At 38.9% G+C, this 23,965-nt stretch overlaps 2 protein-coding genes across 11 annotated transcripts in view; one reads left to right on the forward strand and one right to left on the reverse strand.

Annotated features, from left to right (window-relative positions):
• FBXO33 (F-box protein 33) overlaps positions 1–8,455 on the reverse strand; it is a 34,109-nt gene extending 25,654 nt beyond the window's left edge. Inside the window, exon 1 of the mRNA XM_045900760.3 lies at positions 7,667–8,455. Coding sequence (XP_045756716.1) covers positions 7,667–8,274 — 608 coding nt within the window. The 5' untranslated portion in view covers positions 8,275–8,455. The remainder of the gene's footprint in view (positions 1–7,666) is intronic.
• Positions 8,456–8,633: 178 nt separating this feature from the next.
• Positions 8,634–23,965, forward strand: part of LOC123861542 (uncharacterized) — a 1,204,655-nt gene continuing 1,189,323 nt past the window's right edge. For 3 of the 10 annotated variants that reach the window (XR_010405153.1, XR_008508113.2, XR_008508116.2), the window contains exon 1: positions 8,634–8,760. The gene's annotated coding sequence lies outside the window, so the exon portion shown is untranslated. The other 7 variants (XR_008508115.2, XR_010405157.1, XR_006795053.3 and 4 more) reach the window with 7 other exon arrangements.

Below are 23,965 nucleotides of genomic sequence, written 5' to 3' on the forward strand. Positions count from 1 at the left end.
GTCATCCAGGCTTCATTGTCCCATTTATAGAGCACAGGCAGAGTAGATTTAGCATAATTCTTAAGGATCCTATGATTTTGGGAACAGTCAATGAGCACTGTTTTCAACTTAAAGTCACCAGTTGCATTAGCTCCTAAGAGAGTCCACCTGTGTTTTGAAGCTTTGAAGCAAAGCACTGACTTCTCCTCCCTAGCTATGAAAGTCCTAGATGGCATCTTCTTCCAACAGTAGGCTGTTTTGTCTATATTGAAAATCTGTTGCTTAGTGTAGCCATCTTCATTAATTGTCTTAGCTAGATCTTCTGGATAACTTCCTACAGCTTCTGCATCAGCAATTGCTGCTTCACCTTGTATCTTGATTTTATGGAGACAACTTCTTTCCTTAACTTCTGTTAGCTTCAAACTTTTTTTCTGTAGCTTCCTCACCTCTTTCAGCCTTCACAGAACTGAAAAGAGTTAGGGCCTTGCTCTAGATTAGGCTTTGGCTTAAGGGAATGTTGTGGCTGGTTTGATCTTCTATCCAGACCACTAAAATTTTCTCCATATCAGCAATTAAGGCTGTTCCACTTATTTGTGTGTTCCCTGGGATAGTACTTTATTATTTATTTATTTGAGAGAGAGAGAAAGACAGAGACAGCATGAGCTGAGGGAGAGGCAGAAGCAGACTCCCCACTGAGCAGGGAGCCCAACGTGGGGCTCGATCCCAGGACCCCAGGATCATGACCTAAGCCAAAGCCAGACGCTTAATTGACTGAGCCACCCAGGTGCCCCAGCGCTTTTAATTTCCTTTAAGAAGGTTTCTTTTCACAGCTTGGCTATTTGGCACAAGAGGTCTAGCTTTTGGCCTATCTTGGCCTTTGACATGCCTTCCTCACTAAGCTTAATCATTTTTAGCTTCTGATTTAAAGTGAGACACGTGACTCTTCCTGTCACTTAAGGCCATTTCAAAGTTATTAATTGACCTAATTTCAATATTGTGTCTCAGGGATTAAGAGAGGCCCGAGAAGGAAAGAAACAAGGGATGGCTGGTCACTGGAGCAGTCAAAACGCAACGCTTACTAAGTTTGCTATCTTATGTGGAAATGGTTTGTGGCACCCCAAAATAATTACAGTAGTAACATCAAAGATCATTAACCATAGATCACCATAACAAATCTAATAATAATGAAAAAGCTTAAAATACTGTGGGAATTACCAAAATATGACACAGAGACACAAAGTGAGCAAGTACTGTTGGAAAAATGGTGTCAACAGACTTGCTCCATGCAGGGTTGCCACAAAATGTCAATTGCAAAAACAAAAACAAAAACAAAAACAAAAACTATCTGCCGAGTGCGATAAAGCAAAGCACAATAAAACAAGGTATGCCTGTGGTACTCAATGGTTTAGTTTGGGCAATTCTTTGAAAAGAAAAAAATATTAACCACCTATAAGCTGAAGAAATATTCCTTAAGTTCTAACTACAGAAGGCTAAAGACCTTTCATCTTTTTTTCTGGGATTCTGTTGGACTGTTTAGTACAACCGGGACCTAAAAGTTTGATATCTTGGTCATAATGACCTTGTTCTCTCTTTCGTGGTTCAGAATTGGGGAACTTTATCTGTGGCAGTAAGTTTAGCATGTTTCCTTCTATTTCAGAGGATCCAAAATTATTATTATGATTATTATTCTAGATTTTTAAATTTATTTATTTGACACAGAGGCAAAGTGAGAAAAGGAACACAAGCAGGGGGAGTGGGAGAGGGAGAAGCAGGCTTCCCGCTGAGCAGGGAGCCCGATGCGGGGCGGGGCTCGATGTGGGGCTCGATCCCAGGACCCTGGGATCATGACCTGGGCTGAAGACAGATGCTTAACAACTGAGCCACACACACACCCCCAAAATTGTTTTTTTGATGTAATAAATAGTATCAGTGGAAAAATGCAAAACACAGCCACTCTGAATTGAAGTTAGTACAGCCAATTCCCTATGGAAAAGTTACATACATGAAAACTTGATACTTTAAAATAATGTTCTTAAAAAGGTTAAAACCTTTCCCAGTGCGGTAAAGGAGCTCATAAAATGTAATGTTTTCATTTTCTAAACTGATAAAAGCTAAAATAATCTACATCATTGCAAGAAATTCTTTCAGGTCAATTCCATTCTTAGTCCATGTTCAATACCAAGTATATTTACATCCACATAACACTTTTTATAACATATTTCCTCCTCTCACAAATGCTAATGAATGACCACAGCCAAATGGAACAAACAAAAACAAACACTTTAAAGAAATATTGTCCAACAGAACTCTCTGCCATGATGGCAATACTCTGTTCATGCTGTCTAATAATGGTAGCCACTAGCCACATATAGCTATTGAGCACTTGAAATGTGGCTAGTAGGACTAATCTTTAATTTTACTTATGAAATTAAAAATTCAAAAGCTGTATGTGACTAGCGGCTACCAAACTCTACAGCACAATTTTAGGGACCAGATATAAGTCATCAGCCTCTCATAGTATTCCTTATTAGTTTTATTAGGATCTGGTAGCTAAAAGCAATCTCCTAGCATTTGGTTTACAATTCACTTACTCAGTTACCTTCTAAGAATTACCATCATCCTCCAATCCCAGATATTACACAAAAAAGGTTTAAATAAGACTGACATTTAAAATTGTTATTGAACATGCTATTAATATATCATTTAACAATATAAAGAAAACAGTGCTTCTTAGAGTAATGATAGGAAAATATTTGATTCTCCCATTTTCATTCTCATGGTCCTGCCATACTTTCTTTCCTATTGCTCCAACAGGGCAAAAATTTGTCTGGCCCAAGGCCTTGGTGCTTAGTGTGTTTTTTTTTTCCCCCCCTTGCTTAAAATGCTATTTGCTCAGATCTTCAGATGGGTGACTTGTGTCATTCACATTGAAGCTCAAATGTCCTTTTCAGACATGTTTTCCCTCGCTACTCTATTGTTGCCACCTAGTCACTATTACGTAGTCCTCTTTTACTTTCACAACTGAAATAATCTTTCACTTATTTACTTGTTTCTTTCTTTCCCCTCTAGAATGTTGACTCCACGAGAAAGGGAAGTTTGTCTTCACTGTTTGGCACATAGTAGGCTCTCAATATTTGGAGGAAAAAAACCCAAATTTTTTATAACTATCATTTTAGGCCCTAAATAAATTTATCAAGTTGGGTGAGCTCTTTCAAGGCTGCCTCAGAACTAACACATTAAAATGGTAATAATTTAATCACTTCACTCAAAAGCTACTTCACAGCTTCATTTAACACAGAAAAAATAACATTTTACTTTAACAATCTTTTGATGAGTTTTATTTCATATTCTCCAACTATCAGTTCTCAGTCATTGTAAGAATGTACCTATGGACTAGGGAGAACCCTAATTCTTCTCAGCAGCCCTCCTAGGAGGTTAGTTTCTTTAACAGGTTAGAATCTCCTCCTTTCTCAATGACCTATGGAACCACTTTATATTGTCAGTTTTAAGGTAAGCAGTCTGTTGGATATGCATCATCTCAGCTTTCCTCTCTATGGGCAATCACCTCTTGGACAGTATATACTGGTCAGAGTCCCAATATATTTTATTTTTTTAAAAAGATTTTATTTATTTATTTGAGAGAGAGAGAGAGAGAGTGAGCACGCATGAGCAGAGGGGGGAGGGATGGGGGGGGAGAAGCAGACTACCCGTTCAGCAGGGAGCCCCACATGGCGCTCAATCCCAGGACCCTGAGATCATGACCTGAGCCGAAGGCAGCTGCTTAACCGACTGAGCCACCCAGGAGCCCCAGAGTCCCAATATATTTTAATATTTATTCTGCAAATGGGCTTTTTACACAAATAATAAAAGCTCTCATAAGAAAGATGCTATTATTACATGTATTTACTACATTATGAGAAGGGAAAATATTTCTAGAAAAATAAGGCTGAGGGTTGCTGAACACAACACCTTCAAGGCATTTCCTACCATGGTAGATAATAATATGAAATGTCCAAAGAATTTTTAAACTATTTTAAGATGTATTTTTAAATGGCCTTATTATCTGTTTTTGGATCTTGTAGACTGATGTTGAGAAAATAATACAAAGGTAAGGCTTTTCTTCATTGCACATGCCAATCAACAAGACAAAATCTAAGAATTATTAATAGAACTTCTACTACTGAGAGGTTATGTAAGCCAGCAGAGCCATGAAATGGTCAATGTACATATATGTAGTTGGGAGTTGTAGCCCAGATTTTTAACAAGAAAATGTCCCCTGTACAAAATCTCTATGGCTTACTGCAATATTTATCTTTAATAAAAGTACTGCCCCCAATTTAGAATTTCATCCAACAAAGCTCATGTAAAATACTTATACAGTCCAGAAAAGCATGAACTGGATGATGACAATATACCTATGCCTGCTGTTTAAAAATAAGTATTTTTAGGGACACCTGGGTGGCTCAGTCAATTAAGCGTCTGCCTTCAGCTCAGATCATGATCCCAGGGTCCTAGGATCAAGCCCCACATCGGGCTCCTTGCTCAGCAGGGAGCCTGCTTCTCCCTCTGCCTGCCGCTCCCCCTGCTTGTTCTCTCTCTGACAAATAAATAAAATCTTTAAAAAAAAAAAGTATTTTTAGTAATTGAGTCTATTAGCTATTATTATAAATCTTATTGTCCAGGAACTCATTTTTTCTAAGTAGTCAAATACAGCTTTTCAATAGGCAGTACTCAACCAGATTAAATTCTAAAAATGAATATCTACATGTGTTGTTTTGAACTTTTAAGAACAATTTCTTATGGAACAACTGCAGAAGAAATTCAGCCTATTTAACTTATAATACAGTTAATGAGAAATACCTACTGCATTTCTGTTCTTACTTTCTGTTTCCTACAATACTGGCAGATATTGTAGACTCCCGTAGGGAAGGGAACTCTGAAACCTAGAGGACTGTGTTTTGCCCTTTGAGAGGCATTTCTGCACCTCTTTGATCTTCATCAGTTGTTCCTAACATCTAAGATATCTATAAAGAGGCTACACTCACTCTGAGAGTACCTGTGCATATGAAACCCAGGAATCAAGCAAAACTAAAATGTACCCTTGAAAAGTTCCCACAATCCAAGGTTATAGTTTTAGTTCTTTTTGTGGAGGACATGAAAATATCTGGAACACAACAAAATAACAGTCTGAGTTGTACAGATTATATATAGGAATTCACCACAAAGGCTGGAAGCATCAGGCTGGTGAACTGGTAGGTTTCAATTCCCCCTTTAGTACTTATAAAAATGGCAGAAATCAAGACCCAAAACTACTGTAAATTTAACTTGGAAGTGTAAAGAACAGTATCAAATGTTCATTTTTCTCATTAGTTATTAAATTTAATGGTTTTGGAAAACCCCAAAATCACATGAAATTGTTTTCTTCTTCACTGAACCTGAGCCTGTAGTTTAAGTGTTTACAGAAGGAAATAAGTATAGGCTTTAACAAAATTACCAAATAAACAACTTGATCTAAAACACTTCAAATTTGTTCAAGTTGAGAGAAAACTAGTCCCATTTATGTTTTTAACATTCATGTTAGCACTTTCAATATTACTAGAATATCTCAAGACATTTTCAAAAATAAAGGTTAAATTACCTTATTTCCAAACATATAAAGATATTTTATTTTAAAAAACCCTTTGAAGTATCACTAGTACAGATAATACATGTAATAATACTATATTTTCATTCCAGACACACACATGAATGTGCTACCAAAGCAGCACAACACACAGTACCATCCCTACTGTAAATAACAAGAAAACCTTAAAATCAGAGATGACAGTGTGCTGTATTTGCATAGAAGTGAGAGCTGACCCAAATGGGCAGGCGTAAGGTGGCATTATAGACAGGTAGATTGGGATGCTAATAAAAGTGGTAGGTACATTTTGGTCATTTATACCTCAACAAAGCTGAAAAAAAAGTGGTAGGGGTAAGAAAAGGAGAAAGAGAAGAATTAAACAAAGGAAAGAGGTGATGTACCACTATTTCGCCTATATAACGTTATCCATCCAACCAACCAGTTATTGAAACACTTAAAAGGAACTAGGCACTCTGTAAGGCTTGTTCGTACTTGGACCAAAGGCTAGCTTTTTTTTTTTTTTTTGGATGTTCGCTCAGAAGTGCCATCTGATCTCAGAACGGAAAAATCTAATTAGTACTCACTGAATTCACTCCCACTCTTGGTCTCATCAGTAGTTTAAGTGCTCAGTGACTCTGAATCTTTTAAACTCTGGATCATTTGGTCCTCTAGTCATACATTCAACTCTGAGAGTCTCCAATTTACAGCCTCTCTTGCTACATACAACCAAAGTAAGAAAATGGAATGGCTTGATGTGAAAAGCTGGGGAAATACACAGGCCACCGGAATGATGGAGCCATGCTCCAGGTACAAGTTGGAGCTACATGCTTATCTTCCACTCATTTGATTCAGATCCAGAAATCATATTAAATCAGTACCTTCTCTCAACCCTGTTCAATATAACCTGTGATGTTAAACACGATGTATTTATTGCAAAAGGAAGGACACTGCCCTTGTAGAAAAATGATGCTGTATGACAATGTGTACATCACTTGCGTCAGTTTCCTTTCTATAAAATAGGGATAATAAGCTGCCTTGCCTAACTCCCAGGGTCACTGAAAGGATCAAATAAGATAGTGTACTTGTAAACTGCTAAACTATTATTACCACGTCAGTTGCTCCTTTTAGAACTTCTGAACTTTTTTCCGACTCACAGTTTAATTGTAAGGTTATTTAGAACATCCAGATACAAAAAACTTAAGTTGATAGGATTTTGGAGAGAACAACAAATAAAGGGAAATGCTGATAAAGATAATAGGTCAGAACATAGGAAGTTAGTCCCAGAATTACAATAAAGTCCTGGTGCAAAACCAGGACAGTTACGTGCTTACTCTTTGCAGGCACTGGGCAGTTCCCCTAGCACACACAAACACTAAGCTGTACTGTGCTACTTTTAGGTGAATCACTGGGGACAAGTTGAGTCTGGAGGTGCAAGGGGAGGGACTTCCAACCCTGATGATCAGGCTCTTCCCCCATCCCTTTAACAAACACTCCTCCTACTCTTTGTGCCTGGCCCAGTTAATGAAAACTATTCCTGGTAAGAAAATGGCTGTCAGAGATTTCTTTTAGGGAGAGTCTTGTAACTATGAGACACTAGTAGCATACCTATTTCTCCCCCCACCACGAACTATTTTGAATGGACAGTTCAGAATCAGAAAAACCAGGTTATGTTTTGTTTTCTCTCAAGACTCACAGGCCTCACCCCCACAAGCTTCAGCTCTCCCATCTGTAAAATGAAGAATGACGGCGCCTGTCAGCTTCATCCCGGGGCCACGGAGAGGATGAATGAGACAGTTCTTGAAAGGCGCCAGGACTGGTGTCTGACAAACACCAAGCCCATCACTGTTTATAAAGTATTATGATGAGTCCCGTTATGCCCTCCCGCCTCAAGTGAATCGCCGGGTTGGAACTGACACCCGCAATCACTGAAGAAAGCAAAGCTAAATCCGGACGGGCGTATCCGCACCGAATCTATTTCGGGGTGACAGGCGGGAAGCGACAAGGGGCCCCGGGAGAAGGGGAGAGGGGAAAGGAGGATGGATGGAAGGTCCACGATGAACCTACCTGTTGTTCCGGATGCTGACCAGCACGCACAGCACCAGCTCCAAGTAGGTGCGCAGCACTTCCAGCCAACGGGTTGAGAGCTGCAGGGCCTCGACTTCTTCCCCGCCAGTCCCGGTGTCCGCGCCGCTTCCGTCGCCCGGGCCGCCGCCACCGCTCAGGTAATTCTCGGCGGCGAACTCAACACGCAGCTCTCGCACGAACCAGCCGCACTTGCGCATGAGGAATTCGAGCCGAGGCTGCTCCGCGGGGGAGACGCGGAGGCAGATGCGGAGCTGGGGCCAGAGAGCAGGGTAGAAGAGGCACTCGCGCCAGTGCGAGCAGGAAGCTGAGGCCCGCAGCCGGTCCGGCGCCGGCAGGAAGGAGAAGATGTGCACGATCAGCTCGCTGGGCAGCGACGCGGCGCCTGCCGCCTGCCCGCACAGAGCCATCCGGCCCCGCCGCCGGCTGCCAGCCCCCGGCCGCCCCCGCAGTCCCCGGAGCAGCCCCCGCAGCCGTCGCAGCTGCTGCAGCCGCAGCCGCTGCCGCCGCCACCGCGCCACCCGGGCGGCCCCGGCTCGGGTTCGAGCTCCCGGCGGTCGGGGCTGCGGTACTGACAAGAACAACAACATCAATGACAAGGAAGAAGGGGGCGGAACCGTCGTGGGTCTTGGCGGAACCAAGTGCAGCAGAAGTTGCCGAGAGGGGGGAAGGTCTCTGAGGGGGTGGCTTCTAGATAGCCAGCTTCTGGCCCCTTAAACTGTACTCACGCGAGTCCGAGGCCTACACACTCAGTAACTTCAGAATCCTCTCTTGTAGTGTTTAGGGCCCAGGAAGCGCGGGACTTATCGTAAAGAAACGGCAGACCTCCCCGCGCTTGGAGGCGGAGGCAGAGCAGTGGTAGAAGCTGAGTTTGACGTCAGCGGTGGTGGGAGGAGCCCTGTGAGGAGGAGCGCGACTTCCGGAAGAGGGGAGCGCCTGGTTGCCGGTAGGGAAGGGAGACGCGGCACGTGACTTTTGACGCACGCAGGTCGGCGGGGCGGGGTGGGAAGCGCGGTTGGTGCGGGCGCTAGGCGGCTCGTCCCATCTCCTAGTGGCGGCTGAGTCCCATCAAGTGTGTAAGTCAGTTAGTTAATTTGGACGTTCGGGCGGTGGCATTGGCGGAATTCGGGTCAGTGCGAGGGGTCTCGCAGTTTCTCAGTTGCTGGGCCGGGGACTCAGAGCCAAAGTGTCAGCGTGCACAGGGTTTCTGGGCGGACCCACCCGCGCAGGGTACTGTTAAGAGTTTGCGAGAGAAAGAGCCGCTAAGGAGAGGGAGCGGGCGGACTCGCGGGCTAACTCGGGCGGGCTGTGTCGGGAGAGGAGAAGCGCGGCGCGGGGCGGCCGAGAGCACAGACCGAGGCCTTAGGTGGACCTTCATCACTGGTCCGGCCGTGCAGATGACCTCTGCGCACATCTGGTCTGTGGGGAAGGAGTGAGGAGAGCGCCCCCCGTTGGATTTTGAGGGAGAGAGGGAAGAAGAGGCAAATGAGTTCGGTCTGTGGTGGATTATCAGCCTCTTCTCCGGGATTTGAGGGAGGCTCTGAGTTCCCGGTTCTGAGACTTAAAAGCACTAGTTGAAAAGAAGCTGATGGTTATGGTAAAGCTTTTCTTTAGTTTGGAGCCCGTAATTTCAGGGAAGGATTTTTAAAAGTGTCCCTTAACTTGATCACAACTTGGGAAGTAGTTAGCTGGTTGTAAAGGGCGGTGAAGTCAGAAAGGAGTAAGTGATTTTTATGTAATAATTGAGGATTGCTTTAGTGAGGCTGCCGCTCCAGAGCCTTCACTATGATCTTGGAACAGCCTTGTTCTCTTAGTAAACACCAAGAAACTGTTCTAAATATTTTTAGCTCTTTGAGGGCAAAACTCTCCATTCATGCTGCTTCGATGGCTTTTGGCGCCTTGCACGTAACATGTTGCCAACGATATAGTGTTACCTGTGAGTTCTCATCAGCTAAGTACCTGTAAGAAAAAAAGCTGTCATTCTGGTAGGTCACTTCTCTGAACCTCTGTCTGCAAGTGTTCTTTCTATGTAATTATTATTATATCTTAATGAATAACGAATACTTATGGCAACAACAGTGAATTAGGAAGTTGAGACTTGGATTTTAATTTTTTATTTCTTAAACTCATTGAAGTATTTTGAAGTAAAACCATAGAACTCTAGATATTCCATTTCTAAGTCCTTCAGTACGCATCTCCATAAAAGCATATTTAACTATATAACAAAAATATTATCACACTTTAAACAACATCTTAATGTTATTTAATATTCTAATATCTAATATTATAATTCTTCATATTTATCCATTTATCTCCCAAATGACCTTTACAGCTGTTTTATCCAAACCAGAATCCAGTTAAAGACCACACTTGTTTTTGTTTATGTATTTCAAGTCTCTGTTAATCTAGAATAGTCATTCCCCCAACACATTTTTTCCCCTTTGATTAGCTAAAGAGAGGAGACATTATCCTGTAAAATATCTCCCCTTCTATAATTTTTTGACTATTTTCTCTTGGTATTTAGCTTATCTCTCTAGTCCTTGAATTTCTAATAAAACTGGACATTAATGTTAATGGCTTAAGTTGGTGACATCTTGATCTCCCTCCTAAATTTATGCTTTATTTTTCTCCTTAAAGTAATCTGTAACATGTTATTTGGCTTCCTAAAAATGTCTAACTCCCCTATCAACCACTCACTTAATGCCCTTAATAATAATTGATAATTCTTGCTGGAATCATAATTTTATTAGGGTTTGCAAAATGATAGTTTCTAACTCTTTCATCTATATTTATTAATTTGCATTCTTCTGGATAGAAAGAATTTCTTTCATAAACTGGCAACATGTAGTTACTCCAAAATACAGCTTCTGTTGGAAAGTTAGAAAAAAAATACTTAGATGTTTTTCTTTTATTACCAATTTTGAAAGTAAGTTTTAGGGCCTCAAGGAGTGACAAATGAGTTTTTCTAGCTTTTATTTATTTTTTTTAACATCATGTATTCATTGATTTTTGGTATATTTTAATTAGTTATTATTTTTAAAAAATATTTATTTATTTAAAGAGAGATAGTGGGAGCAGGGGGAGGGGCTGAAGGAGAGGGAAAGAGTCTCAAGCAGATTCTGAGCTAAGTGCAGAGCTGGTGGAGGGGCTTGATCTCAACCCTGAAGATCAGGACCTGAGCCGACATCGAGTCAGAAGCTTAATCCGATGATCCACCCAGGTGCCCGTAGTTATTTTTGAGTCTCAAATTTGATGCTTCTAGAGTGCGTCTCAAAGAATTCTGTGTGATTATTATTATAATAAAAAAATTCCTTGAGCATTTTTAGTAGATGTTACCCTGGACTGGGTTGGAAAGTGAGGCTAGATTTTGATCTTTTTTGCTTTTGCTATGATCTAGCTAGGTGACATTTAAACAATCTGCTTAACCTCTTTGGGCCTCATTTTCTCCATCTGTACAAATAGAGAGTTTTGACAAAGTTCCCTGCAGCTCTGATATTCTCTGACTTAAGAAGACAAAACTTATTTAGACATATTTTACATATCATAAAATTCACCCATTTCAAGTATACAAGTCAGTGATTTTTAGTAATTTTACCAAATGGTGCAGCCATCACTGTAAATCAGTTTTAGAACATTTTCATCCCTTTAATAAGATACCTCGTGCCCATTTATAGCTAATTCCCACTCCTCAGACAGCCACTAATGCACTTTCTGTCTCTATAAATTTGCCTTTTCTGAACATTTCATACTGATAGAATCATACAATATATGATTTGTGTCTTCTTTCACTTAGCATAACATTTTTGAGGTTCACTCATGATGTAGCATGTGTCATGAACCCGTTCCTTTTTATTGCTGAATAGTATTCCATTTTATGGATTTTTTTTTTTTTTAATCTACCCATTTACCAGTTGATGGATATTTAGTTCCCAGATTTCAGCTATTACGAATAACGTTTCTGTGAACGTTCATGTGCAAGTCTTTTGTGGACATGTGTTTTCATTTCTCTTGGGTAAATACCTAGGAAAGTGTATGGTAGGTTATATGGTAGTTCTGTGTATAACTTTTTGAGACATTGTCAAACTGTTTTCCAAAGTGGCTGTATCATTTTTCTTCCCAGAAGCAATGTATGAGGGTTTCCAGGCTCTGACTTTTTGAAGATCTTGAGATATCCTCTGATGGATTTGAGATTATTTTTCCTTATTCTTAGCATTTTGCTAGAAACAAACTGCATTTTTCTTGGATACCATTAATACTTAGTTTTTAATTATTAGGAATTGTTCCTAAAGGAAATAAAAATATATCAATCTGCTATAAAATAAGTCAGCTTCTCAGTGTTTTTTTTTTTTTATTTTTTACTTTCATGTTAAATGAAGAATGGTGGTAATACTATTATTAATGAAAAGCTAAGACATGAATTAATAAGATGGTTTTTGCCTAGTTACCATAATAAAACCAAAAATTCCAATGATGGGATACAACTTGTTTAATAAGCCAACATCTTTAACATTAATCAAATATTTATTGAGTATGTGTATTCTTAGCATGTTAATTTTACGAGTTAGACTATTTCTCTTGACATATATACTAAAGTATAAACTTTATGATAAACCAACAAAATTGACTTCTGAACAGCAGCATGAAATTGCATTTTATAATGTCTGAACTAGGATTCAAAGTGTGGGAGGAAGTACTGACGTTACAAAGCTCATAAATACTCAGTAGTACTAAGCTCCTGGTTCCAAAAGCGGCATATTGTCACTATAGCAACTACCCATACTTATTTGGATCTGAAACCCAGGCAGTGAATGGTGGATAAGGCTATAACATCAAGATAGATGTGTGCCCTGGTGGGTTGATGTGGTCTGATCTGTTGTTGGTCAAGTGTTTGTTCCATTTTTCTTATATTTATTGTGATTGATTCAAGTTTTATGAAGTTATCTTAATTTGTATTAATGTGGAGTTTTTTTGGAGAGAAACTAAACATTTACTATTCTTATATTCTTCCTTTTCTAACATGCGAAGCTTGGTGCTTTTTCTTGTTAGGTTATTAAATATATTTGTACTGTAGCCTTTTCTCCATTTTTGTTTGGCAAGTTGTCAAACAGTAGTTATAAAAATATAACTTTTATTATGCTGAATCATTTGCAATATTATAGCAGAAAAAAACCCATGACAGATTTTATTTTAGCTACATCATAAAAAGATGCTTAAGACTACCAATAAGTGTGAAAATTGCCTAAATGCAAACATCTTTTGAAAAAATGTTTTTTTCTGAACAGGGTTTGGGTTTCAGATACTGTTGGCAAATTGAGATGACATAACTTCCTCCCAATTATCTCTTAGCATGCATCCATAAATTTACTTAGAGGCACAGGAGCCTCCTGGGAAAATAGAATTGGGAACCAGATTCCTTTCTCTCCACCCTTGTCTGATGGATTGGAATGGTTCCTAGTGAGGTCATATTATAGGAAAAAGAAGTGAAGGATTGAAGGGAATTTATCTTTAGGGTAGGGAAGGTCTGCCCTGGTGAGCTGGCTGCAGGAGAAAGGATCAGTTTTTTTTCCCCCCCGTAGGTGCACCATGTTGCTGATACCAGAACTGATTCTAACCAAGCCACTCACAAATTTGTTGTGCAAGTTTGTGAATTGGAAAATCTGTTTCTAAAAGAGACAGAGGCAGTGAGAGAAGAATTGGGTCCTGAGCAATGTGATAGTGAGTGGGGAGGACTGTAACTTACCAGAGGATGCTTCTTCCCCCACTGGGAAAGTTGAAGGTTTCTAGATTTTCAGAAGACACTAAAATACTAATTTTTTAAAAAAAAGACAGAAATGTCCTGATTGCTAGCTCATTCACATTAGGAATATTCTGTGGGCTACACAAAACCAGATTACCTGTAGGATACCAGGTTACAGCTTCTTTACCTGAGAGCTCTCATACATGTGGGCTGGAGTCACTTTGTGTTCTAATAGCAGGCCTACTAGCTAGTTCCTGTGCTTTAAGTCCACTTCCAGAGTTTTTTTTTTTTTTTTTTCATTCTTACCTTTAGAATTTAAAGGAAAAAAAAGGTTTAGTGTGTCTATTTTATAGCATTATTGATTTCTTGCCTTTATGCTAGAGGATGGGTGTTTTAAGAGGTAATTTGTGTTGCTAAAAATATATTAAAAACTAAGTATTGCTGTTTTTGATGCAGTTGATTCAACCAATAGAGTTCCTTGACTTCTCGTTAAAATCAGTAACTGGCTGATTTTAATTATTTTAGTTGGAGTTGTACAGCTTACATTGTAGTATCCCGCAATGGGGTACATAGGACTATTACTCAAGGGGCACTGTCTCTGAGTAATCGTTTTATTTATTTATTTATTTGACAGAGAGAGAGACATAGCGAGAGCAGGAACACAAGCAGGGGGAGTGGGAGAGGGAGAAGCAGGCTTCCCGCCGAGCAGGGAGCCCGATGTGGGATTCGATCCCAGGACCCTGGGATCATGACCTGAGCCGAAGGCAGACGCTTAACGACTGAGCCACCCAGGCGCCCTCTAAGTAATCGTTTTAATTGGGTTCCTTTGGTTGCTTAAGTAGCTTAAATAATTAGGGAACTTTTTTATTTTCCTTTCTTCTTCTTTTTTTTTTTTTTTTAAATGGAAACTATAGGGAGTTTAGGGGATATCCATAAACACATATCAGAGCATACCTGAGCCTCCCAGGGACTAGAAGGGGGAAATAAAAACATGAGTTAAGCTTACTCTCTTCATCTCTGAGTTCAGTAGTATGTCTTTCATTTTTTTTCAGTAAGCTTCCTTTACTTTCTCATTTGCCCAGGGCCCCAGATTGCTGGCCCTTACTGGTCTACAAGGTCTTCTATCGCAAATATTCACTTTCATTTGCAAATTAGTCCTTTGTCTCCACCTGAAATTCTTGAGAGAATCTGAATGGGTCATCTTTGGGAGATAGGATACTAAAAAGTTGGTGGCATTCCTATTGATTACAGCGAAGTGTTCCTGCTGTTAACCTTAAAAATAAAACTGCCAGTTATTTTACCAGTAAACAATAGGTTTATTCAGGAATAGCAGAGAATTGCAATCTAGGACAAGCAAATTATGGCAAAACTGATGCCAGAACCTGAAAAAGGAGAGGAACACTCTTCTATAGAGGAAGGGGGGAAGTTGGAAAGGCAGTTATAAACAAAAAGTTCATTATAGTAAACTGGGAATTTGAAGTATAGTGGTTTTTCATTGGCTGAGCTGTTGCCAATGGAGGAGGAAAGGCTTTCTTCCTCTTGCTGGGGCAATGGGGTAGTATCCACCTGCAAGGTCCATCTCTTCCTGTTGGATTTGCAATTGATGATGACTGGTAGGGCATGAGAACTCCTCTGTGGAACCTCTGACTCTATTTTAGTGAGATTTCCATTAATTAATTTTCACACTGCCCTAGTCCAATTAGCTGAATTTAGGAGGATGGAGTAATGTGCTGATGCTTTGTACAGATAGATGTGGGGATTAAGGATGAAGAGGGGAAGCTTTCTTCAGAAATGGTGTGGGCCAGCAACCACTCTGAAATCTATCTAGAACAGTGGGTACCATGGCTCAGTGACTTTTTATCCAGAGATGCCTTGAACTCTGTATTGAACAAAAATGGCCCATGTTGATAACAGATCTTTTCGATAGTTATTGACTAGTCTTCAAATAGTTTCTTTGGTTTTCCTTACTCCTGGGAATACCCACCAGACTTTTCCAGGTCATAGTAGTTGAATAGCTGTAAGACTTTGTCATGAAGACCTATATACTTCATGGTATATAGGTGCAATTAGTGCAATATTCTCATTGAGGAATTTATTATTTATTCCTTTGGGAAAATCTCTTAAGGCTATTAGGTACTGAAAAGGAGAAATGAAGTGAATATTTTCATACAGTAACATTAATTGGAATCTTACTTTGCTCCAGGGCAAAGGGGTTCCATTTGCTAGGCCAACTGTAATCAGTTTTAGAGGCTGAGGAGTACTATGTTGAGGATTTTGGATTTTGAAACTATTCTCTTGTTCTACTGGGAAGAGTGCCATGTTTGATTGTGACATCTGCCATGGTTGGAATTCTTGACCTGAATGACCTATATTTTCTGTCCCTAGTCTGAGTTAATTATTGTCTAAATGATACAATATATTAGTGCTTGTTTTCTACTTTGCTTTTGTTGTATGTATAATACATTCTTCAGTGGATTGTATTTGTGCCAATTCCTTATATTGTGGGTAGTGGCATATCATGTATTAAATTTTATAAGTAATTTTTTTTCAAATTAAGAATTTTTAAAAGCCACAATGATATCAGATTTCTAAATATAAAAATTTGTCAGCTCTTAACTGGATTCTTTAGGAATATGAACTACTTCTTCACATATGTTGAATATTAATAGGGGAGGAGTGGGGTGAGGGGAACTCATTCTTTTACACCACAAATAAAATACAATAAGTTTTCCATTCACTTGAAGGATACAGTTTCTTCCATGGTATTTACTTTATATACAGGAAGATTTTAACATCTCTAAAATCTAGCCTTTAAACAAGAAGTTTCTAATTTTTTAGAAAATTAGAAATTTAGAAAATTCATATATATATTTTTTTAACTGAAGTAATACATGAACATGGTAATAACAACAAAAAATACTTTTGATGAAAAACAACAGTTTCTCATTCCTTGTCTGCCGCTGTGAGGCCTACTCCCAGAAACAAACATTTTAAACTATTTGGGTATTTTGTTCTTTAGGTAATTTAAAAAAAAATTTTTTTTTTCTTTAGGTAATTTTAAGTTACATGCTTTTCCTGCATCCCTTGATTGATTAACTTTAAATATCATCTATCTACTCCATTTTATAAAAGATGAAGACTTAGTTCAATTAATTACTCCCCCATCTCTCCTTATCTTCCTACTAATATTTGGATAGTTAATTACAAGTTTAGTTCTTCTCTTGGTTCTTAGATTAATCAGCTTTTGCTGCACAGCATCACAGTCTTTTGTATACAGGAGGGTAGATTATGGCAGATTAGGTAACTATTCAGCAGTTACTCCTCTCTCATCTACTGTCATGGGAAGAGTATAATTTCCCCCATACCCCTTTTAATGATTTTAGGCTTGCTCTTACAGCTTGCTTTGGCTAAGAGAATGTAGGAAGTGACAGTGCACCAGTTTTGAATGTAGGCCTTAAGAGGCATTAAATGTTTCTAATTTGGGGGTTTCCGACCTTTGTATAATAAAATATGTCCCAGTCATCTTTTGGCCACCATTGAGCCCCAGATGGAGAGACATGGAGAGGATGTCAACTTTACTGACAGCCTGAAACAGAGCTGCCTCAATTCACCTGAAGAATTTATTTCTAAGTGAGAAATATATGCTTATTTTATGTATGCTACTGAGATTTTATGCCTGCTTATTTTGCATAAAAAAACTGATTAATATAAAAATGGGTACCTAGAAATAAGGTGTTGCTGTAACAGAAATTTAAAATATGTCATTTGTTTTGGGACTGGGTGGTGATCAATAAGAAAACTATTATAGAAGGCTGGAAAAAATGGTAAACTGTATTATGCAGTAGCAAAACATTTTATAAAATTGTTGTCTATAGTAACATAGAAGATAACAGATGTAACTAATGAAGTTAGCATTGGGCAAGGAAATTTCAAGGCAGAATACTGAAAGCATGATTTGGTTGCCTATAGCCTTACAGGATAAGGTACAAGAACAATTCAGTCTACCACATCTGACCTCTTGGTCCTAATTACTCATGTCACTCCCATTCCAATTGCCTAGTTTGTCATCTTAATATGTATTTATGGTGGGACATGCCAGTTGGCAGTCTTTCCTTTAGTGTGGGTGTACAGAAAGCTGTCAGGCTGCTGGTCTTCCAGATGCCACAAAGAGGAACGCCTGTCTCTGAGTCACTAAAACCATAGTGTAAAGTTAATTTTTATGGTGATATTTTTTTCTTTTTTCCTTTTAAGAGAAGGGCTCTAATTAATAAGGCTACTAGTTGCTGAAACAAATAAACCTGAAAATTTCCATGTTTTAATAAAATAGTTTTTCACTTGTTTAATGGTCCAGTGAGGGCCTTCCTTTCAGCAGGTAGCTTTTCTCTGCCTGCTGAGAATTCCTTCTTGTCTTGTGGTTCTGCCATCCTTAAAATGCCTTGTGATTCTCTGTCTCCTAGTGGAAGGGGGAAAGATTGGAGAAGGCACTTGATTGCCTTGGTAAGGAAATGACATTATTTCTCCTTATCTTCCATTGGTTAAATTTAGTCACATGTGCCTGCCTACATGCAGGAGGGTCTGAGAGATGCTGTTTATGGCTAAGCAGTTACTTCTTAGGGACAACTTTATACTGTAAGAGGAGATGTATGAATTTTGGTCAACAGATGGCCATCTTTGCTGCAAAGAATAATTTACATTCTTACTGTTTTTGGCCAGGGGTAAATATTAGGCTCCTTGTATGCTTTGTGAGTGGAGGTGGAAGAGGAGGGTAGGTAGTATATTTGATTGGTACAATTTTTCTATATTGAGATCTTCAATTAATCTCTGCTCTTAGCCAATCTTCTCACCCCTTTCCTAATATTCCTTAGGAAACAACGTGTCTCTGAGCTTAGAATCTCTCTGGGCTTTCAGTGAGCAGGTCAGCTATCAGCTCAGTTGCAACTTCCTCCTAGTATATTATGTTCTAAGTTGTCAGTATACTCCTGTCTACTTTCTGTCTCTCAGAAACTTGTTGAAATCTCTTTCTGGCCAATGACCAACTCTTTCCAAGCTGAGTTCTCTTTACTGTTATACAGGCTTAAGTATCTATACATTGTTTTTTATTTTATTTTATTTTTTTTTAAAGATTTTATTTATTTGACAGAGGAGACACAGTGAGAGAGGGAACACAAGCTGGGGAGTGGGAGAGAGAGAAGCAGGCTTCCCGCGGAGCAGGGAGCCCAATGCGGGGCTCGATCCCAGGACCCTGGGATCATGACCTGAGCTGAAGGCAGACGCTTAACGACTGAGCCACCCAGGCGCCCCCATTGTTTTTTATTTTAATCTTCAGGAGTCAGGTGAAGTAAAGATGGAATATCTTCAATTAGTACTTCTAGTAGAATTTTAAATATTTTGTAATATGTGCTACTTAAGGAAGATGCATTTACTATCCACCAGGGGCTGAGCACTTCTCTACATTCTGTAGGATATGTAAAAAAGTATGATATATGATCCCTGCAAGTGAAGAATTTCCACCTGCTCTATTCCAACTTTGATACCACTAATGGCTTACCTTTCTAGAACACTAATTCTGTTGTGGTACTTCTTGAGAAACTTTGATGCATTGCTTAGTTTTCCCTATGTAAACTCTGCCTGGCTTTCAGTCCCCTGCCTGTCAATACCTGACTTTCTAGTGAGAGCTGTTCAGTTCATTGTGTTATCAACATAGAATGTTGATTCTTATTTCTGTGCCTTTGTACATGTAATCTCCACTCTCTGGAGTTACCATCTTTTTCATATCTGAGTCCTATTTAAATAGAGATGCTGGCTTAAGGTTTCACTTTTTTTTTTAAAGATTTTATTTATTTGACAGAGAGAGACACAGGGAGAGAGGGAACACAAGTTGGGGAGTGGGAGAGAGAGAAGCAGGCTTCCCGCGGAGCAGGGAGCCCAATGTGGGGCTCGATCCCAGGACCCTGGGATCATGACCTGAGCCAAAGGCAGATGCTTAACGACTGAGCCACCCAGGTGCCCCATTCACTTTTTTTTTTAAGTGTACTGTCTTCACTATTCCAGACTTCAGTGATCTTTTCCTTTGAACAGAAACAAAACTTATTTATCTGTATTATTTATCATTGATTCACACTTGTTCTTTCCCACAAAAGAGAGGAGAAATTACAGTTTTAGAGAAAAAGCCTATGGTATGTACCTCTTTGATTACCCTCCAGTATTTAGGATAGTGAAGAGTTTATGCTAAGTATATAATAAAGATTCATTGACTGAAGCCCAGAGTTGTTTAAATCAGTGCTACTCAAAGTGCAGACTGCAGACCACTGGTGCACTAACTGTTATCACTGTGCTGGAATATAAGTGTGGAAGTTGAGAATTAGCTTTAGAAACATTTATAGAAATTTGACAGTGGGAGCTTGGGTGACTCAGTCGGTTGTCTGACTCTTGATTTCTGCTCGGGTCATGATCTTAGGATCCAGGATTGAGCCCTGCATCTGGTTCTGCACTCAGCACGGAGTCTGCTTTAGATTCTTTCTCTCTCTCCCCCTCCCTCCCTCTGCCCATCCCCGCACTTGTCTGTATGCACACTCTTATCTTACTAAATAAATAAAATCTTTAAAAAAAGAAATTTGACAGTAATTTTATGTCTATTGAATTTATAATAAAAAATTTTACTTCTATTTTCCAGGTTTAAAAAATTGCTGGTAATTTCATTTTTGAAAGTGTCAGTCCAAAATGGATTAGAAAATTTTTAAAAATGGCATCTTACTACAGATAGTTCAGGAAGTACTAATTTAGACTACAAAGGATATGAGAATTTAGCAATGAAGAGATCAGTGTATTTTGGATTGGTAGAAGATTTCATGAAGAAGATGAGATTTCTTCTTGAAGGGTGAATAGGATTTGGATGGTTGTAAAGCATTGCATCATTTCTACGAGGGATAACAAGGTTTTAGACTACAAATGGAGGAGATGTGCTGATATGTTTTGTACCACAGAGGAGGTGCGAGGGAGAAGAGCCCCGGCAGAGTTAAAAATCAAGTGCACACACAGGGAGCTAACCAGATACTAGATACCATGACCATTTCCTGTTTATTTGGTGACTGCTTGAGCTATTGTATGCTAAAGATCATTCATTCCCATATGTCTGTTGCTGATTTCTCATGGCACTAGTAGTAGTGAGTACATTTTAAATTTTGCCTCTTTGAGCATTTCTTTTTAATTCAGCCTTTAAGAACTTAGATGGTTGGCTTATTGGTATGTTGTTGCCAAATTTATTCAAGCTTTAATATGAAGCTAAGCAAAATAAGGAAGAATAATTCATAAGAATTATTTTGAATTAAAAAAACCTGTTTTTGGTGTGCCTGGCTGGCACATTCAGTGGAGCACGTGACTTTTGATCTTGGGGTCTTGAGTTCAAGTCCCACAGTTCGTAGAGTTTACTTAAAAAATAAAAATTAGGGGCGCCAGGGTGGCTCAGTCATTAAGCGTCTGCCTTTGGCTCAGGTCATGATCCCAGGGTTCTGGGATCGAGCCCCCCCGTCAGGCTCCCTGCTCCGCGGGAAGCCTGCTTCTCCGTCTCCCACTCCTCCTGCTTGTGTTCCCTCTCTCGCTGTGTCTGTCTCTGTCAAATAAATACAATCTTTAAAAAAAATTAAAATTAAAAAAAAAGTATAAATGTTAAAAAAACCTGTTTTCATCTTGTTCTCTATTTTCCTTTGTCAGTTTCATCTTGGATCAAAGCTTTTTCTCCTCATTGCTGAATTATAGTTATGAATTCAGAGACATAGGATTAAAAAAATATTGATATAACTATATTCTCCTGGAGAATTAACATTTAGCTTATAGCACAAAATATGAGCTGAACTAGTTATTTTTTTAACTGTAGAAAAATATATATAACATAAAATTTACCATTTTAAGTGTATAGTTGAGCAGCAGTAGGTATAGTCACATTGTACAACTGTCACCACCACCCATCTCTAGAACTTTTTCATTTTTTCAAACTGAAACTCTATACTATCCATTAAACAGTGGCTTCCCATTTCCCTTCTTTCCCCTCAACTAATTATTTAAAATTTACCTATTTCTCTGTTTTGTTACTTGTCCTGTTTGCTGTCGGTATAAATGAATATATATTGAATACTTTTTATATATAGAACTGGGGCAGATACAGAGCAAGGTTGAATTACATTATAAAGCTGAGCAATTTGCCATGATATTAAGTGGTTTCCTAGGTGACAGTCTTGTATCATATTCTTTATCTTACATCCACGCTCCATTAGATGTGCAAAAGTACAACTGTTTTTTTTTTTGTTTCAGAGGCTACCAGGAAAATGTCTCATTGCACTAGTCTGACAATTCTGAAGACAAAATTGAACTGAAATATTGCTTTGATTTCATCTGAGATTTTGAGTACCTAATGAACATATTTGCAAAATTATTAAATATGAAAGTAGATGGTAACTTGTTATTTTTTAAAAGCCAGGATAAATTTTTATAGCTGTGGCATATATATATATATATATATATATGTATATATAGTGAGATGTCCTGGTTTTATTTCTTCCTCTCAAGTTTTTCTCTGTCATGTTCATTTGTACCTCTTCCTCCCCCTGTCTGTAAGTTTGCCTATTTCCCATGGCTTTTGCCTTTAGTCTTTTGCTTAGAAATCTTACCTTTTTCAGAAAGTTCAGTTATCTCTCTGTGGGAAAATAACTTTTAAGTCTGTATTTCTTAACCCTGAGTTACAGCTCTGAATCTAGAACTGTGTCCTGAAATTTTGTCTTGTATGGTCTGCTATTACCTCAAACAAAATGTGTCTAATGTTGGACTTAACATTTTTCCGTCCACTTTAAACCTCCTCTTTTCTTTTTTCTCTTTTTCTTTCCTTTCCTTTCTCTCCCCCTCCTTTCCTCCCCCATCCCTCCTTTTATTTATCTTTTTTCTTTTCTTTTTTCTTTCTTTTCTTTCTTTCTTTCTTTCTTTCTTTCTTTCTTTCTTTCTTTCTTCTTTCTTTCTTTCTTTCTTTTCTTTCTTTCTTTCTCTCTCTCTCTCTCTCTCCTTCCTTCCTTCCTTCCTTCCTTCCTTCCTTCCTTCCTTCTAAATGGCACCGCTATTCTTTATATTATCTAAGCTTGACACTTAGTGGTCATGTCTTTCCCTATTCAGCTGGTCATCAAATCCTACTATTTCTGTCCGTTGTTATGATCATTATCACTTCTAATTCTTTTCCATTGTTACTGCACTCTATCTAGTATAGTGCCTGGTCACCTGATGCCTGTATTAGTGCAGTAGTTTCCTAGCAATAGAATTTTCTCTTGAGTTTTTATACCACTTTGTTTTTTTTCATTGTTAATATGAATAGTATCTTTTTAAAATTATGTTCAGTTAGCCACTGTATAGTACATCATTAGTTTTTGATGTAGTGTTCAGTGATTCATTAGTTGTGTATAACACCCAGTGCTCATCACAACATGTGCCCTCCTTAGTACCCATCACCCTGTTATCCCCTCCCCCGCCGAAACCCTCAGTTTGTTTCCCGGGGCCCATAGTCTCTCATGGTTCATCTCCCTCTCTGATTTCTCCCCCTTCAGATTTCCCTCCCTTCCTCTATGGTCCTCTGTGCTATTGCTTATGTTCCACATATGAGTGAAATCATATGATACTTGTCTTTCTCTGCTTGACTTACTTCACTTAGCATAATTCCCTCCACTTCCATCCGTACCACTTTCTCTGTAAGTTTCACATGAAAGTTGTGAAAAGCTATTTTGGATTATAGTTGATTGTGTCTCTTTCTCATCATTGTCTTTTTCATCTTTGTATCCCACAAAAGACTTGCATCATGGTTGGTAGTCAACAAATGTTTTTGAGAATATGGTATTCTAACTATAACTTCTTTTCCTTGTAATGTATTTTATACAGTATTGTCATGTTCTTTCATTCATTTAACAAATATTTATTGAGTGCTTATTATGTGTCAAGGACTCTTTTAGGTGCTAAGGATAGAGTAATCAACAAACAAAACAAACAGATATGTATGACTCCTGGTCTAGTAAGGATAGAAGAATGACAAGTAAGCAAAATATATAGTGTGTTAAATGGTGATAACTGCAAAGGAGAAAAAAAAATGATGGAATATGAAGGGAGTATCAAGGGTGAAAGGCTGACATTTTGGATAAAGTGGCCATGAAGGCCCTTCTGTAAAGGTGGCATTCGAATAGAGACTTGAATTGAGTGGGGAGGGAATATCTGGGGAAGGAGTGTTCCAGGCAAAGGGAACAGCAGGTGCAAATGACCTCAAGGTACAGGTGTGCCTGGCATGTTTGAATACTGGGGAGGAGCAGAGTGGAAGATTAGTAGTAGGAATCAAGGGGAGCGAGATTTGAGTGGGAAGACACAGACTGTAGGTCACAATATTAGGAGTGTGGTTTTACTCTTAATGAAACATACAAGTGAAATGATCTGACTTACATGTTAACAGAATCATTGTGGTACCCATATTGAGGAGCAAAGGGAGATAGGGAGATCAGTTAGGATCTTTGACATCAATCCTGGTC

This window comes from Mirounga angustirostris, unplaced genomic scaffold (assembly GCF_029215605.1).
Source record: "Mirounga angustirostris isolate CCGP_5_RB_7025 unplaced genomic scaffold, mMirAng1.0.hap1 SCAF_9, whole genome shotgun sequence".
NCBI classification, from domain to species: Eukaryota; Metazoa; Chordata; class Mammalia; order Carnivora; family Phocidae; genus Mirounga; species Mirounga angustirostris.